The sequence below is a fragment of the Mycteria americana genome, unplaced genomic scaffold, assembly GCF_035582795.1.
Source record: "Mycteria americana isolate JAX WOST 10 ecotype Jacksonville Zoo and Gardens unplaced genomic scaffold, USCA_MyAme_1.0 Scaffold_234, whole genome shotgun sequence".
Taxonomy (NCBI): Eukaryota; Metazoa; Chordata; class Aves; order Ciconiiformes; family Ciconiidae; genus Mycteria; species Mycteria americana.
Window position 1 is genome coordinate 601 of NW_027445573.1, and position 18,483 is coordinate 19,083.

General features: G+C 66.2%; 1 protein-coding gene across 1 annotated transcript; it reads right to left on the reverse strand.

Moving 5' to 3' along the window:
- Positions 1–7,506: 7,506 nt before the first annotated feature.
- On the reverse strand, positions 7,507–17,969 carry LOC142403387 (lipolysis-stimulated lipoprotein receptor-like). The gene is made up of 4 exons (XM_075489622.1): positions 17,945–17,969; positions 12,858–13,166; positions 7,972–8,091; positions 7,507–7,544 (listed from the first exon to the last, which is right to left on the reverse strand). Exons 1-4 carry the CDS (start codon positions 17,967–17,969, stop codon positions 7,507–7,509), a joined length of 492 nt encoding a protein of 163 aa, XP_075345737.1.
- Positions 17,970–18,483: the final 514 nt, after the last annotated feature.

Sequence of the window (18,483 nt, forward strand, 5' to 3'; positions counted from 1 at the left end):
CAATGGGGGGGGTTAATGCCCCTGGAGGGGGGAAATAACCCCGGGGGGGGGGTAAATACCCCGGGGGGGGGCAAAATGGGGTGGGGGACATTGCCCTCTGCGGGGGAAATTTGGGGTTAATTCCCTCGGGGGGGGTGTAAATGCCCCATGGGGGAGCAAAAAGGGGGGGTGATGCCCCATGGGGAGGGTAAATGCCCCCCCATGGGGGTAACTACCCCTCCCCCACCCCCTAGGGGGGGTTAATTGCCCCCTTCCCCCCCATCCCACCCCAGCACCCACCTGCCCTCGAGGGGGGGTAGCGGCCGCAGGGCTCGAAGTGGCCAATTTGCTCCTCCAGGTAGCGCAGGACGGCGGGGGGAGGTGCGGGGGGACCTGCGGGGGGGGCCGGGAGTTTGGGGTGGGGGACACCACCCCCCCCCCCAAAGGCTGGGAGGGGGGCAGAGCCAAACATCAGGGCCCCCCCCATGCAACACACAGCGAGGTCACCCATCCAGCTGGGTGACGGGCCGGACCCTGCTTAGCTTTAGAGCCCGCCTCAGTGCCTTAACGGTTGGGTGGGGGGTGATTGACAGCTGTCAATCACACCGCGGCCTCACCTGACACGATGCTGCCATCGCTGTCACGCAGCAGGGGCACCTGGGAGCTGTGGCTGCTCGCTGCGGGGGGGGGGGGGGTGTGTGACAATGAAGTGACCCCCCGGTGTCACCCCCTCCCCCCAGTGTCACCAGTGCCCCATACTGGTGTCACCCCCCCCACCCCCCCAAATGTCCCCAACGTCACTCACCGAGGGTGTGGAGGGCGAGGGAGGGGGGGGGGGGGGGCCGTAGGCTCCCCCCATCGCCCCAGAGGTGGCCGCTTTCCCTGCCAGGTACACTGCGGGGGGACCCAGGCGTCCGGGTGAGCCCCCACCCACCCCACCTCCCCCCCCCAGGCATCAGGGACCCCCACCCCAGGGGACCCAGGTGTCCCCCGCGGGACCCCAATGCACCCCAGGGGACACCAAGGGACCCAGGTGTAGCCCAAGGGACCCCATCACACCCCAAGGGACCCCAGCATGCCACAAGGGACCTCAAGGGGACCCAAGTGTGCCCCAAGGGACCCTGTCACCCCCCAGGGGACCCCAGGGGACCCAGGCGTACCCCAAGGGACCCCATCATGCCCCAAGGGACCCCAGAGGATCCCATCACCCCCCAGGGGACCCCAGGGGACCCAGGCGTACCCCAAGGGACCCCGTCATGCCCCAAGGGACCCCAGCATGCCACAAGGGACACCAGGGGACCCAGTGTACCCCAAGAGACCCCAAGGGACCCAGGCGTACCCCAAGGGACCCCATCAACCCCCAGGGGACCCCAAGGGACCCAGGCGTACCCCAAGGGACCCCGTCACCCCCCAAGGGACACCAGGGGACCCAGGCGTACCCCAAAGGACCCCGTCACGCCCCAAGGGACCCCAAGGGGACCCAGGCGTACCCCAAGGGACCCTGGCATGTCCCAAGGGACCCCAAGGGGACCCAGTGGACCCCAAGGGACCCCATCACACTCCAAGGGACCCCAAGGGACCCAGGCGTACTCCAAGGGACCCCAGGGGACCCAAGTGTGCCCCAAGGGAACCCATCACGCCCCAAGGGACCCCAAGGGACCCAGGCGTACCCCAGGGGACCCCGTCACGCCCCAAGGGACCCCAAGGGACCCAGGCGTACCCCAAGGGACCCCATCAACCCCCAGGGGACCCCAGGGGACCCAGGCGTACCCCAAGGGACCCCGTCACCCCCCAAGGGACCCCAGGGGGCCCAGGCGTACCCCAAGGGACCCCAGCATGCCCCAAGGGACCCCAGGGGACCCCGTCACCCCCCAGGGGACCCCAGGGGACCCAGGTGTACCCCAAGGGACCCCATCACACCCCAAGGGACCCCAGCATGCCACAAGGGACCCCAAGGGGACCCAAGTGTGCCCCAAGGGACCCTGTCACCCCCCAGGGGACCCCAAGGGACCCAGGCGTACCCCAGGGGTCCCCATCACGCCCCAGGGGACCCTGTCACGCCCCAAGGGACACCAGGGGACCCAGGCGTACCCCAAAGGACCCTGTCACGGCCCAAGGGACCCCAGGGGACCCAGGCGTACCCCAGGGGACCCCGTCACCCCCCAAGGGACCCCAGGGGACCCAAGTGTGCCCCAAGGGACCCCGTCACGCCCCAAGGGACCCCAGGGGACCCAGGCGTACCCCAAGGGACCCCATCACGCCCCAAGGGACCCCATCATGCCTCAAGGGACCCCAAGGGACCCTGGCATGTCCCAAGGGACCCCAGGGGACCCAAGTGTGCCCCAAGGGACCCCAGCATGTCCCAAGGGACCCCAAGGGACCCACGCGTACCCCAAGGGACCCCAGGGGACCCAGGCGTACCCCAGGGGACCCCGTCCCCCCCCAGGGGAAGGGACAAGGGGACACTCACGGGCCTCGGGGCAGCAGCAGCGCTCGGGACAGCAGGGACAGCGCAGGAAGCAGCAGCAAGTGTGGGGACAGCACTGGCACCAGCACAGCCCCAGGACCAGCGCTCCCAGTGCCACGCCCAGTCCCACCAGTACCACGAAGAGCCAGTCTGGGAAGCGGGGGAGGGGAGGGGAAGGGTCACGGGGGGGACCCAGGCGTCCGGGTGACCCTCGATCCCCACCCAATAGATCTTGGGGGACCCAGGAGTCGCCCCCCCCCCCCCCACCAAGCTCCTCGGGGGGACCTGGGTGTCTGGACAGCCCCTGACCCCCCCATAGACCCTGAACCCCCCCTATAGACCCTGTCCTCCTCCATAGACCCTGAACCCCCCCCTATAGATCCTCGGGGGGACCCAGGCATCCGGGCCCCCCCCACCCAACTCCCCGGGGGGACCTGGGTGTCCGGACAGCCCCTGACCCCCCCTATAGACCCTGAACTCCCCCTATAGACCCTGAACCCCCCATAGACCCTGAACCCCCCCATAGACCCTGACCCCCCTATAGGCACTGAACCCCCCATAGACCCTGAACTCCCCCTATAGACCCTGAAGCCCCCCATAGACGCTGAACCCCCCCTATAGACCCTGTCCCCCCCATAGACCCTGAACCCCCCCATAGACCCTGACCTCCCCCTATAGGACCCTCGAGGGGACCCAGGCATCTGGGCAGCCCCACGCCCCCACCCCGGGTGTCCCCTGGGTGGGGGTGGGGGGGGGTCCCCAGACACCTGGGTGTCCCCTGGGTGGGGGTGGGGGGGGTCCCCGGGTGCCTGGGTGTCCCCTGGGTGGGGGTGGGTCCCCGGACACCTGGGTGTCCCCACCACCCCCCGGACGCCTGGGTCCCCTGGGTGGGGGTGGGTGGGGGTCCCCGGGTGTCCCCTGGGTGGGGGGGGGGGGGGGGGGTGTCCCTGGATGCCTGGGTGTCCCCTGGGTGGGGGTGGGGAGAGGTCCCCGGGTGTCCCCTGGGTGGGGGTGGGTCCCCGGGTGCCTGGGTGTCCCCTGGGTGGGGAGAGGTCCCCGGGTGTCCCCTGGGTGGGGGGGGGGGGGGTGTCCCTGGATGCCTGGGTGGGGGTGGGTGGGGGTCCCCGGGTGCCTGGGTGTCCCCTGGGTGGGGGTGGGGAGAGGTCCCCGGGTGTCCCCTGGGTGGGGGTGGGTCCCCGGGTGTCCCCTGGGTGGGGGTGGGGGGGTCCCCAGACACCTGGGTGCCCCCCCCCCCCCCCCGCGGACGCCTGGGTCCGTACCTGGCAGGGTCCCCAACTGGAGCCCCGGCAAGAGGTCGGTGGCCTCCGACAGGGACGCTGAGGGGACACAAGGGACACCGGGGGGGGGGCCGGGGGGGGTCAGGGCACCCAGACCTGGGGGGGGACGGGGACACCCAGGGGTCCGGGGACACCCAGGGGACCCAGGAATGTGCCCACCCCCCCCCACCCCCACCCCTGCCCAGGGGGGACCCAGGCGTGCGGGTGCTCCCAGTGCCGCCCCCCCCCCCCCGGCCCAGGGAGGTGTGCTGGCCTCCCAGTACAGCCCAGTATGGCCCAGTCCTTCCCAGTATGGCCCAGGTCCTCCCAGTCTGGCCCAGGTCCTTCCAGTATGGCCCAGGTCCTTCCAGTATGGCCCAGTCCCTCCCAGTCCGGCCCAGGTCCTTCTAGTATGGCCCAGTCCCTCCCAGTCAGCCCAGGTCCTTCCAGTATGGCCCAGGTCCTCTCAGTCCGGCCCAGTCCTTCCCAGTATGGCCCAGTCCCTCCCAGTCCGGCCCAGGTCCTTCCAGTCTGGCCCAGTCCCTCCCAGTATGGCCCAGTCCTTCCCAGTATGGCCCAGTCCCTCCCAGTCCAGCCCAGTCCCTCCCAGTCCGGCCCAGGTCCTTCCCGTATGGCCCAGGTCCTTCCCGTATGGCCCAGTCCCTCCCAGTCCAGCCCAGTCCTTCCCAGTATGGCCCAGGTCCTCCCAGTATGGCCCAGTCCCTCCCAGTCCGGCCCAGTCCTTCCCAGTATGGCCCAGGTCCTCCCAGTCTGGCCCAGGTCCTTCCAGTCCGGCCCAGTCCAGCCCAGGTCCTTCCAGTATGGCCCAGTCCCTCCCAGTCCAGCCCAGTCCTTCCCAGTATGGCCCAGGTCCCCCCAGTCCAGCCCAGTCCTTCCCAGTATGGCCCAGTCCCTCCCAGTATGGCCCAGGTCCTCTCAGTCCAGCCCAGTATGGCCCAGGTCCTTCCAGTATGGCCCAGTCCCTCCCAGTCCAGCCCAGTATGGCCCAGGTCCTTCCAGTATGGCCCAGTCCCTCCCAGTCCAGCCCAGGTCCTTCCAGTATGGCCCAGTCCCTCCCAGTCCAGCCCAGTCCTTCCCAGTATGGCCCAGTCCCTCCCAGTATGGCCCAGTCCCTCCCAGTCCGGCCCAGGTCCTTCCAGTATGGCCCAGTCCCTCCCAGTCCAGCCCAGTCCTTCCCAGTATGGCCCAGGTCCTCCCAGTCCAGCCCAGTCCTTCCCAGTATGGCCCAGTCCCTCCCAGTATGGCCCAGGTCCTCTCAGTCCAGCCCAGTATGGCCCAGGTCCTTCCAGTATGGCCCAGTCCCTCCCAGTCCAGCCCAGTATGGCCCAGGTCCTTCCAGTATGGCCCAGTCCCTCCCAGTCCGGCCCAGGTCCTTCCAGTACGGCCCAGTCCCTCCCAGTCCGGCCCAGTCCTTCCCAGTATGGCCCAGGTCCTTCCCAGTATGGCCCAGTATGGCCCAGTCCCTCCCAGTCCAGCCCAGTCCCTCCCAGTCTGGCCCAGGTCCTCCCAGTCCGGCCCAGTCCTTCTCCTTATAGCCCAATCCTTCCCAGTGCTCTCCCAGTCCCTCCCAGTCCAGCCCAGTCCCTCGCAGTGCCCTTTCAGTAACCTCCCAGTCCTCCCCAGTCTGACCCAGTCCTTCCCAGTCCTCTCCCAGTGCCTCCCAGTACAACCTAGTCCCTCCCAGCGTTCTCCCAGTCCCTCCCAGTGCTCTCCAGTCCCTCCCAGTCTGTCCCAGTGCCCTTCCAGTCCCTCCCAGTCCCTCCCAGTGCCCTCCCAGTCCCTCCCAGTGACCTCCTAGTGCTTACCCAGTCCCTCCCAGTGACCTCCCAGTGCCTTCCAATCTCCCCCAGTGCCTCCCAGTGCCCTCCCAGTCCCTCCCACTGCCCTTCCAGTGCCCTCCCACTCTCTCCCGCTACAGCCCAGTACCCTCCCAGTACCTCCCAGTCCCCCTTGAGCCCCTTCTGGCATTCCCAGTCCATCCCAGTGCCCTCCCAGTCCCTCCCACTGCCCTTCCAGTGCCCTCCCACTCTCTCCCACTACAGCCCAGTACCCTCCCAGTACCTCCCAGTCCCCCTTGAGCCCCTTCTGGCATTCCCAGTCCATCCCAGTGCCCTGCCAGTGCCCCCCTCAACCCTCCCAGTGCTCTCCCAGTGCCTTTCTAGTGCCCTCCCACTCTCTCCCACTACAGCCCAGTACCCTCCCAGTGCACTCCCAGTCCCCCTTGAGCCCCTTCTGGCATTCCCAGTCCATCCCAGTGCCATCCCAGTGCTTCCCAGTGCCCCCCTCAACCCTCCCAGTGCCCTCCCAGTGCCTCCCAGTGCCCCCCTCAACCCTCCCAGTGCTCTCCCAGTCCCCCTTGAGCCCCTTGCGGCATTCCCAATCCACCCCAGTGCCCTCCCAGTGCCTCCCAGTGCTCTCCCAGGCCCCCTTGAGCCCCTTGCGGCATTCCCAGTCCACCCCAGTGCCCTCCCAGTGCCTCCCAGTGCTCTCCCAGTCCCCCTTGAGCCCCTCGTGGCATTCCCAATCCACCCCAGCGCCCTCACAGTGCCTCCCAGTGCTCTCCCAGTCCATCCCAGCGCCCTCCCAGTGCTTCCCAGTGCCCCCCTCAACCCTCCCAGTGCTCTCCCAGTCCCCCTTGAGCTCCTTGCGGCATTCCCAGTCCACCCCAGTGCCCTCCCAGTGCTTCCCAGTGCCCCCCTCAACCCTCCCAGTGCTCTCCCAGTCCCCCTTGAGCCCCTTCTGGCATTCCCAGTCCATCCCAGCGCCCTCCCAGTGCCTCCCAGTGCCTCCCAGTGCTCTCCCATTCCCCCTTGAGCCCCTTGTGGCATTCCCAGTCCATCCCAGTGACCTCCCAGTGCTCTCCCAGTCCCCCTTGAGCCCCTTCTGGCATTCCCAGTCCATCCCAGCGCCTTCCCAGTGCTTCCCAGTGCCCCCCTCAATCCTCCCAGTGCCTCCCAGTGCTCTCCCATTCCCCCTTGAGCCCCTCGTGGCATTCCCAGTCCATCCCAGCGCCCTCCCAGTGCTTCCCAGTGCCCCCCTCAACCCTCCCAGTGCCCTCCCAGTGCTTCCCAGTGCCCCCCTCAACCCTCCCAGTGCTCTCCCAGTCCCCCTTGAGCCCCTTCTGGCATTCCCAGTCCATCCCAGCGCCCTGCCAGTGCCTCCCAGTGCTCTCCCAGTCCCCCTTGAGCCCCTCGTGGCATTCCCAGTCCACCCCAGTGCCCTCCCAGTGCCTCCCAGTGCTCTCCCAGTCCCCCTTGAGCCCCTCGTGGCATTCCCAATCCACCCCAGCACCCTCGCAGTGCCTCCCAGTGCTCTCCCAGTCCATCCCAGCGCCCTCCCAGTACTTCCCAGTGCCCCCCTCAACCCTCCCAGTGCTCTCCCAGTCCCCCTTGAGCCCCTTGTGGCATTCCCAGTCCACCCCAGTGCCCTCCCAGTGCCTCCCAGTGCTCTCCCAGTCCCCCTTGAGCCCCTCATGGCATTCCCAATCCACCCCAGTGCCCCCCCAGTGCCTCCCAGTGCCCCCCTCAACCCTCCCAGTGCTCTCCCAGTCCCCCTTGAGCCCCTTGCGGCATTCCCAGTCCACCCCAGTGCCTTCCCAGTGCTTCCCAGTGCCCCCCTCAATCCTCCCAGTGCCTCCCAGTGCTCTCCCATTCCCCCTTGAGCCCCTCGTGGCATTCCCAGTCCATCCCAGCGCCCTCCCAGTGCTTCCCAGTGCCCCCCTCAACCCTCCCAGTGCCCTCCCAGTGCTTCCCAGTGCCCGCCTCAACCCTCCCAGTGCTCTCCCAGTCCCCCTTGAGCCCCTTCTGGCATTCCCAGTCTACCCCAGTGCCTTCCCAGTGCTTCCCAGTGCCCCCCTCAATCCTCCCAGTGCCTCCCAGTGCTCTCCCATTCCCCCTTGAGCCCCTCGTGGCATTCCCAGTCCATCCCAGCGCCCTCCCAGTGTTTCCCAGTGCCCCCCTCAACCCTCCCAGTGCCCTCCCAGTGCTTCCCAGTGCCCGGCTCAACCCTCCCAGTGCTCTCCCAGTCCCCCTTGAGCCCCTTCTGGCATTCCCAGTCTACCCCAGTGCCTTCCCAGTGCTTCCCAGTGCCCCCCTCAATCCTCCCAGTGCCTCCCAGTGCTCTCCCATTCCCCCTTGAGCCCCTCGTGGCATTCCCAGTCCATCCCAGCGCCCTCCCAGTGCTTCCCAGTGCCCCCCTCAACCCTCCCAGTGCCTCCCAGTGCCTCACCCAGTACGACCAGTTCAGCCACAGCCTCGTTGTTCCCCTCCAGGTCCTGGGTGGAGGTGACGGTGCAGATGTAGACGCCGCTGTCACCCCACGCCGCCGGGCCCAGGCTCAGCTCCGCCCCTGCCAACCCCGGACACTTGGGTCCCTCGGGTGACAGGGTGACCCCCGACCCCGGTGACATCCCCGGTGACACCTCTGAGGTCCCCTCCTACGTCCCTGGGGTCCTCCATGACCCCCTGTGACACCCCGGTGACACCCAGTGACACCCCTGGGGTCCCCCCACACCCCTGGGACACCCCGGTGACACCCGGTGACACCCCTGGGCTCCCCCCAGACCCTGGTGACGTCACTGGAGTCCATCCCCGTGTCCCCTCTCATGTCCCTGGGGTCCCCCCCGATTCCGGTGACATCCCTGGGGTCCTCCCCCCAGACCCCTGGGACACCCCAGTGACACCGGGTGACACCTCCTGGGTCCCCCCCCTGTGTCCTTGGGGTCCTTCCTGACACCCTGTGACACCTCGGTGACACCCAGTGACACCCAGTGACACCCCTGGTGTCCCCCCAGACTCCTGTGACACCCCATGACCTCCCCCAAAGTTCCCCCCAGACCCTTGGTGACACCCTGGTGACATTGTCCCCAACCCCACTGACACCCCAAAGTCCCCCCAGACCCCTGTGACACCCTGGTGACATCCCCCGACCTTGGTGACACGCCCAAAGTCCCCCCAGACCCCTGTGACACCCTGGTGACATCCCCCGACCTTGGTGACACCCCCAAATTTGTCCCCCAGACCCTTGGTGACACCCTGGTGACATTGTCCCCAACCCCGCTGACACCCCAAAGTCCCCCCAGACCCCTGTGACACCCCGGTGACATCCCCCGACCTTGGTGACACCCCCAAAGTCGTCCCCCAGACCCTTGGTGACACCCTGGTGACATTGTCCCCAACCCCGCTGACACCCCCAAAGTCCCCCCAGACCCCTGTGACACGCTGGTGACATCCCCCCACCTTGGTGACACCCCCAAAGTCCCCCTCCCAGACCCTTGGTGACACCCTGGTGACATTGTCCCCAACCCCACTGACACCCCAAAGTCCCCCCAGACCCCTGTGACACCCTGGTGACATCCCCCGACCTTGGTGACACCCCCAAAGTCCCCCCAGACCCCTGTGACACCCCGGTGACATCCCCCGACCTTGGTGACACCCCCAAAGTCGTCCCCCAGACCCTTGGTGACACCCTGGTGACATTGTCCCCAACCCCGCTGACACCCCCAAAGTCCCCCCAGACCCCTGTGACACGCTGGTGACATCTCCCGACCTTGGTGACACCCTGTGACACCCCCCAAGTCCCCCCCAGACTCCTGTGACACCCTGGTGACATTGTCCCCAACCCCACTGACACCCCAAAGTCCCCCCAGATCCCTGTGACACCCTGGTGACATCCCCCCACCTTGGTGACACCCCCAAAGTCCCCCTCCCAGACCCTTGGTGACACCCTGGTGACATTGTCCCCAACCCCACTGACACCCCAAAGTCCCCCCAGACCCCTGTGACACCCTGGTGACATCCCCCGACCTTGGTGACACCCCCAAAGTCCCCCCAGACCCCTGTGACACCCCGGTGACATCCCCCGACCTTGGTGACACCCCCAAAGTCGTCCCCCAGACCCCTGTGACACCCTGGTGACATTGTCCCCAACCCCACTGACACCCCCAAAGTCCCCCCAGACCCCTGTGACACCCTGGTGACATCCCCCGACCTTGGTGACACCCCCAAAGTCGTCCCCCAGACCCTTGGTGACACCCTGGTGACATTGTCCCCAACCCCACTGACACCCCCAAAGTCGCCCCAGACCCCTGTGACACCCTGGTGACATCCCCTGACCTTGGTGACACCCTGTGACACCCCCAAAGTCCCCCCAGACCCCTGTGACACCCCAGTGACATCCCCCAACCTTGGTGACACCCTATGACACCCCCAAAGTCCCCCCCAGACCCCTGTGACAGCCTGGTGACATCCCCCGACCTTGGTGACACCCCCAAAGTCCCCCCCCAGACCCTTGGTGACACCCTGGTGACATTGTCCCCAACCCCACTGACACCCCCAAAGTCCCCCCAGACCCCTGTGACACCCTGGTGACATCTCCCGACCTTGGTGACACCCTGTGACACCCCCAAAGTCCCCGCCCAGACCCTTGGTGACACCCTGGTGACATTGTCCCCAACCCCACTGACACCCCAAAGTCCCCCCAGATCCCTGTGACACCCCGGTGACATCCCCTGACCTTCGTGACACCCCCAAAGTCATCCCCCAGACCCCTGTGACACCCTGGTGACATCTCCCGACCTTGGTGACACCCCCAAAGTCCCCCCCAGACTCCTGTGACACCCTGGTGACATTGTCCCCAACCCCACTGACACCCCAAAGTCCCCCCAGACCCCTGTGACACCCTGGTGACATCCCCCGACCTTGGTGACACCCTGTGACACCCCCAAAGTCCCCCCAGACCCCTGTGACACCCTGGTGACATCCCCCGACCTTGGTGACACGCCCAAAGTCCCCCCAGACCCCTGTGACACCCTGGTGACATCCCCCGACCTTGGTGACACCCCCAAATTTGTCCCCCAGACCCTTGGTGACACCCTGGTGACATTGTCCCCAACCCCGCTGACACCCCAAAGTCCCCCCAGACCCCTGTGACACCCCGGTGACATCCCCCGACCTTGGTGACACCCCCAAAGTCGTCCCCCAGACCCTTGGTGACACCCTGGTGACATTGTCCCCAACCCCGCTGACACCCCCAAAGTCCCCCCAGACCCCTGTGACACGCTGGTGACATCTCCCGACCTTGGTGACACCCTGTGACACCCCCCAAGTCCCCCCCAGACTCCTGTGACACCCTGGTGACATTGTCCCCAACCCCACTGACACCCCAAAGTCCCCCCAGATCCCTGTGACACCCTGGTGACATCCCCCCACCTTGGTGACACCCCCAAAGTCCCCCTCCCAGACCCTTGGTGACACCCTGGTGACATTGTCCCCAACCCCACTGACACCCCAAAGTCCCCCCAGACCCCTGTGACACCCTGGTGACATCCCCCGACCTTGGTGACACCCCCAAAGTCCCCCCAGACCCCTGTGACACCCCGGTGACATCCCCCGACCTTGGTGACACCCCCAAAGTCGTCCCCCAGACCCCTGTGACACCCTGGTGACATTGTCCCCAACCCCACTGACACCCCCAAAGTCCCCCCAGACCCCTGTGACACCCTGGTGACATCCCCCGACCTTGGTGACACCCCCAAAGTCGTCCCCCAGACCCTTGGTGACACCCTGGTGACATTGTCCCCAACCCCACTGACACCCCCAAAGTCGCCCCAGACCCCTGTGACACCCTGGTGACATCCCCTGACCTTGGTGACACCCTGTGACACCCCCAAAGTCCCCCCAGACCCCTGTGACACCCCAGTGACATCCCCCAACCTTGGTGACACCCTATGACACCCCCAAAGTCCCCCCCAGACCCCTGTGACAGCCTGGTGACATCCCCCGACCTTGGTGACACCCCCAAAGTCCCCCCCCAGACCCTTGGTGACACCCTGGTGACATTGTCCCCAACCCCACTGACACCCCCAAAGTCCCCCCAGACCCCTGTGACACCCTGGTGACATCTCCCGACCTTGGTGACACCCTGTGACACCCCCAAAGTCCCCGCCCAGACCCTTGGTGACACCCTGGTGACATTGTCCCCAACCCCACTGACACCCCAAAGTCCCCCCAGATCCCTGTGACACCCCGGTGACATCCCCTGACCTTCGTGACACCCCCAAAGTCATCCCCCAGACCCCTGTGACACCCTGGTGACATCTCCCGACCTTGGTGACACCCCCAAAGTCCCCCCCAGACTCCTGTGACACCCTGGTGACATTGTCCCCAACCCCACTGACACCCCAAAGTCCCCCCAGACCCCTGTGACACCCTGGTGACATCCCCCGACCTTGGTGACACCCTGTGACACCCCCAAAGTCCCCCCAGACCCCTGTGACACCCTGGTGACATCCCCCGACCTTGGTGACACGCCCAAAGTCCCCCCAGACCCCTGTGACACCCTGGTGACATCCCCCGACCTTGGTGACACCCCCAAATTTGTCCCCCAGACCCTTGGTGACACCCTGGTGACATTGTCCCCAACCCCGCTGACACCCCAAAGTCCCCCCAGACCCCTGTGACACCCCGGTGACATCCCCCGACCTTGGTGACACCCCCAAAGTCGTCCCCCAGACCCTTGGTGACACCCTGGTGACATTGTCCCCAACCCCGCTGACACCCCCAAAGTCCCCCCAGACCCCTGTGACACGCTGGTGACATCTCCCGACCTTGGTGACACCCTGTGACACCCCCCAAGTCCCCCCCAGACCCTTGGTGACACCCTGGTGACATTGTCCCCAACCCCACTGACACCCCAAAGTCCCCCCAGACCCCTGTGACACCCTGGTGACATCCCCCGACCTTGGTGACACCCTGTGACACCCCCAAAGTCCCCCCAGACCCCTGTGACACCCTGGTGACATCCCCCGACCTTGGTGACACGCCCAAAGTCCCCCCAGACCCCTGTGACACCCTGGTGACATCCCCCGACCTTGGTGACACCCCCAAATTTGTCCCCCAGACCCTTGGTGACACCCTGGTGACATTGTCCCCAACCCCACTGACACCCCAAAGTCCCCCCAGACCCCTGTGACACCCCGGTGACATCCCCCAACCTTGGTGACACCCCCAAAGTCCCCCCCCAGACCCCTGTGACACCCCGGTGACATCCCCCGACCTCGGTGACACCCCGTGACACCCCTACGACCCCTCCCACCGTCCCCTCAACGTCCCCACCTCCCAAGATGGTGACACTGCGTCCTCTGTAGAAGTCCCCGAGGGTGACAACGCCACCCTGCTTGGTGGCCACGATGCGGACGGTGCGGGCGGCATCCGGGCAGGGTGGGGTGACATCGGCGACGTCCCCAGGGGAGGTGACAACCCCGTTGTCCCCTTGTGGGGTGGGACAGAAGGACTTGTACTTCCAGGTGACGATGGGGGGGTCGAGGGCCACCGTCTGGTACTGACACCGGAGCAGGACAGGTTGGAAGAGCAGGGCCACCGTCCGGGGGTCTGTCACTGTCACCTGCAAGGGGGTGACAGGGGCTGGGGGGGGGGAGGTGACATCGACAACCTGTTAGGTGGGGAGTGTCCCCTTGTTGTCACCTCCCTGTCACCCTTTCTCACCTCCCCCTGGACTCTGCCACCCCTCTGTCACCCCCCCATCACCTCCCGCTGGCTCTTGTCACCCCTGTCACCTCCTGTCACCTCCCCTGGTCCCTGTCACCCTGCCACCACCCATCACCTCCCTGTCACCTCCCCGTCACCCCCTTGTCACCCCCCTGTCACCTCTCCCTCATCCCTGTCACCCCATCACCTCCCCCTGGCTCTTGTCACCCCTGTCACCTCCTGTCACCTCCCCATGGACTCTGTCACCCCTCTGTCACCCCCTTGTCACCTCCCTTTCACCTTCTGTCACCCCTCTGTCACCCCCCCATCACCTCCCGCTGGCTCTTGTCACCCCTGTCACCTCCTGTCACCTCCCCTGGTCCCTGTCACCCCCCCATCACCTCCTGCTGGCTCTTGTCACCCCTGTCACCTCCCCCTGGCCCCTGTCACCCTGCCACCACCCATCACCTCCCTGTCACCTCCCCGTCACCCCCTTGTCACCCCCCTGTCACCTCTCCCTGGTCCCTGTCACCCCATCACCTCCCCCTGGCTCTTGTCACCCTTGTCACCTCCTGTCACCTCCCCTGGTCCCTGTCACCCCCCCATCACCTCCCCCTGGCTCTTGTCACCCCTGTCACCTCCCCTGGTCCCTGTCACCCCGTCACCTCCCTGTCACCTCCCCGTCACCCCCTTGTCACCTCCCTTTCACCTTCTGTCACCCCTCTGTCACCCCCCCATCACCTCCGCTGGCTCTTGTCACCCCTGTCACCTCCTGTCACCTCCCCCTGGCCCCTGTCACCCTGCCACCACCCATCACCTCCCTGTCACCCCCTTGTCACCTCTCTTTCACCTTCTGTCACCCCTCTGGCACCCCACCCCCACCTCCCGCTGGCTCTTGTCACCCCTGTCACCTCCTGTCACCTCCCCTGGTCCCTGTCACCCTGCCACCACCCATCACCTCCCTGTCACCTCCCCGTCACCCCCTTGTCACCCCCCTGTCACCTCTGCCTCGTCCCTGTCACCCCATCACCTCCCCCTGGCTCTTGTCACCCCTGTCACCTCCTGTCACCACCCCTGGTCCCTGTCACCCCCCCATCACCTCCCGCTGGCTCTTGTCACCCCTGTCACCTCCTGTCACCTCCCCCTGGCCCCTGTCACCCTGCCACCACCCATCACCTCCCTGTCACCTCCCCGTCACCCCCTTGTCACCCCCCTGTCACCTCTCCCTGGTCCCTGTCACCCCATCACCTCCCCCTGGCTCTTGTCACCCCTGTCACCTCCTGTCACCACCCCTGGTCCCTGTCACCCCCCCATCACCTCCCGCTGGCTCTTGTCACCCCTGTCACCTCCTGTCACCTCCCCCTGGACTCTGCCACCCCTCTGTCACCCCCTTGTCACCTCTCTTTCACCTTCTGGCACCCCTTGTCACCCCCCCATCACCTCCCGCTGGCTCTTGTCACCCCTGTCACCTCCTGTCACCTCCCCTGGTCCCTGTCACCCCCCCATCACCTCCCGCTGGCTCTTGTCACCCCTGTCACCTCCTGTCACCTCCCCCTGGCCCCTGTCACCCTGCCACCACCCATCACCTCCCTGTCACCCCCTTGTCACCCCCCTGTCACCTCCCCCTGGCTCTTGTCACCCCTGTCACCTCCTGTCACCTCCCCTGGTCCCTGTCACCCCCCCACCTCCCGCTGGCTCTTGTCACCCCTGTCACCTCCTGCCACCTCCCCTGGCCCCTGTCACCCCCCATCACCTCCCTGTCACCCCCTTGTCACCTCCCTTTCACCTTCTGTCACCCCTCTGTCACCCCCCCATCACCTCCCGCTGGCTCTTGTCACCCCTGTCACCTCCTGTCACCTCCCCTGGTCCCTGTCACCCCCCCATCACCTCCTGCTGGCTCTTGTCACCCCTGTCACCTCCTGTCACCTCCCCCTGGCCCCTGTCACCCTGCCACCACCCATCACCTCCCTGTCACCTCCCCGTCACCCCCTTGTCACCCCCCTGTCACCTCTGCCTCGTCCCTGTCACCCCATCACCTCCCCCTGGCTCTTGTCACCCCTGTCACCTCCTGCCACCTCCCCTGGTCCCTGTCACCCTGCCATCGCCCATCACCTCCCTGTCACCTCCCCATCACCCCCTTGTCACCCCGTCACCTCTCCCTCGTCCCTGTCACCCCATCACCTCCTGCTGGCTCTTGTCACCCTTGTCACCTCCTGTCACCACCCCTGGTCCCTGTCACCCCCCCATGACCTCCTGCTGGCTCTTGTCACCCCTGTCACCTCCCCTGGTCCCTGTCACCCCGTCACCTCCCTGTCACCTCCCCGTCACCCCCTTGTCACCTCCCTTTCACCTTCTGGCACCCCTCTGGCACCCCCCCATCACCTCCCCCTGGCTCTTGTCACCCCTGTCACCTCCTGCCACCTCCCCTGGTCCCTGTCACCCCGCCACCACCCATCACCTCCCTGTCACCTCCCCGTCACCCCCTTGTCACCCCCTGTCACCTCTCCCTCGTCCTTGTCACCCCATCACCTCCCCCTGGCTCTTGTCACCCCTGTCACCTCCTGTCACCTCCCCCTGGACTCTGCCACCCCTCTGTCACCCCCTTGTCACCTCCCTTTCACCTTCTGTCACCCCTTGTCACCCCCCCATCACCTCCCCCTGGCTCTTGTCACCCCTGTCACCTCCTGTCACCTCCCCTGGTCCCTGTCACCCCACCACCACCCATCACCTCCCTGTCACCCCTCCAGGCCCTGTCACCCCCCTGGTCCTTGTCACCCCCTTGTCACCTCCCCTGGTCACATGTCACCCCCTTGTCACCCCCCCCATTATGTGTCACCCCCCTGTCACCCCCCCTGGTCCTGTCACCCCCCCTGGTCCTTGTCACCCCCTGTCACCCCCCCGGCTTCTGTCACCCCCTTGTCACCTCCTCCAGTCACGTGTCACCCCCCTGTCACCCCCCCCATTATGTGTCACCCCGCTGTCACCCCCCCTGGTCCTTGTCACCCCTTGTCACCCCCCCGGCTTCTGTCACCCCCTTGTCACCTCCTCCGGTCACGTGTCACCCCCCTGTCACCCCCCCCATTATGTGTCACCCCCCTGTCACCTCTCCAGCTCCTGTCACCCCCCCCGGCCCTTGTCACCCCCTGTCACCCCCTTGTCACCTCCCCCGGTCACATGTCACCCCCCTGTCACCCCCCCCATTATGTGTCACCCCCCTGTCACCCCCCCTGGTCCTGTCACCCCCCCTGGTCCTTGTCACCCCCCCTGGTCCTTGTCACCCCTTGTCACCCCCCCCGGCTTCTGTCACCCCCTTGTCACCTCCTCCGGTCACGTGTCACCCCCCTGTCACCCCGCCCATTATGTGTCACCCCCCTGTCACCCCCCCTGGTCCTTGTCACCCCTTGTCACCCCCCCTGGCTTCTGTCACCCCCTTGTCACCTCCTCCGGTCACGTGTCACCCCCCTGTCACCCCCCCCATTATGTGTCACCCCCCGTCACCCCCCCTGGTCCTTGTCACCCCTTGTCACCCCCCCCGGCTTCTGTCACCCCCTTGTCACCTCCCCAGTCACATGTCACCCCCTGTCACCCCCCCATCACGTGTCACCCCCCTGTCACCCCTCCAGGCCCTGTCACCCCCCTGTCACCCCTTGTCCCCCCCCCCAGGACCCACCTGTCCCCTGTCACCCCCTGTCACCCCTCAATCGCCCCCCAGAGCCCCCCCCAGCCCCTTAATTACCCCTCCTTAATTGCCCCCCAGGGCCTTAATTACCCCCCAATTAACCCCCAGGCACTCAATTACCCCTTCAATTACCTCACAACCTCCTTAATTACCCCCTTAATTACCCCCCAGCCCCTTAATTACCCCCTCACCAACCCCCAGAGCCCCCCCCCGGCTCTAATTACCCTCTTAATTACCCCCAACCCCCCTAATTACCCCCAGCCCATTAATTACCCCCAGCCCTCCCCCCCCCGAGCTCCGAATTCCCCCCTCGATTCCCCCCCAGGCCACTAATTAACCCCCCAATTACCCTTACCCCCCCAATTACCACAGAAGCCCCTTAACTACCCCCTCAATTAAGCCCCAGGCCCCTAATTACCCCCCCCAGGCCCTCAATTATCTCTATTGCTCTAATTACCCCCTTAATTACCCCCCAGACCCCTAATTACTTTCCCAATTACCCCCAGGGCATTAATTACCCCCCAAGACCCCCTAATTACCCCCCCAATTACCCCCCAGAGCCCCCCCCGACCCTAATTACCCCCTCAATTCCCTCCCAAGACCCTTAATTACCTCCTTAATTACCCCCCAGACCCCTAATTACTTTCCCAATTACCCCCAGGGCATTAATTACCCCCCAGGACCCCCTAATTACCCCTCCAATTACCCCCCAGAGCCCCCCCCCGACCCTAATTACCCCCTCAATTCCCTCCCAAGACCCTTAATTACCCCCCCAGACCACTAATTACTTCCCCAATTACCCCCAGGGCATTAATTACCCCTCAGGACCCCCTAATTACCCCCTTTAATTACCCCCCAGGCTCCTAACTAACCCCCAGGACCCCCGCCGCTCCCCCAGCTCCTAATTCCCCCCCCATTTCACCCCCCAGCACCTTAGTTACCCCCCAGCCCCTTAATTAGCCCCCTAATTATCCCCCAGCCCCTTAATTAGCCCCCTAATTACCCCCCCAGACCCTTAATTACACCCCGGGCCCACCCAGCAGCGCCAGCAGCGCGGCCATGACGGCGGCCATGATGGCGGCGGCAGGTGTGGGCGGGGCCGGGCACACCTGGCCCCGCCCACTCCCCCTGGGCCTTGCCCCCTCGCTCCACCTGGGCGGGGTCATTAAGTGGGAGGGGCGGGGGGAAGGACACGCCCCCCCCCGCGCGCCCCGCCGCGGTTGCTCCGCCCAGGTGCCGGTGAGGCCACGCCCATTCCGGACAGGTGTGGGCGCGACCATTGAGGCGGCGCGGGTGGGGGGGGACAGGTGGGGAAAAAGGGGGGAAAGGGGGTGAAAATCCCACCCCCTCCTCTCTAGGGGGGGGCTATGAGCCCCCCCACAGCCCCGTTAACCCCTCCGAAGCCTGGAAAGGGGGAGAGGAGGGCTTTTGAATTGGGGGCGCACCGTGTTCCCCCCCTCCACGACGTGGTTCGGTCCGCGCCGCACCTCAGGGCGGGGCCAAAGGGGGAGGGCGTGGCCCCAGGAGGAGAGGGCGGGGTTTAAAGGCCCCCCCCGGGGGGGGGGGGCGGACCTA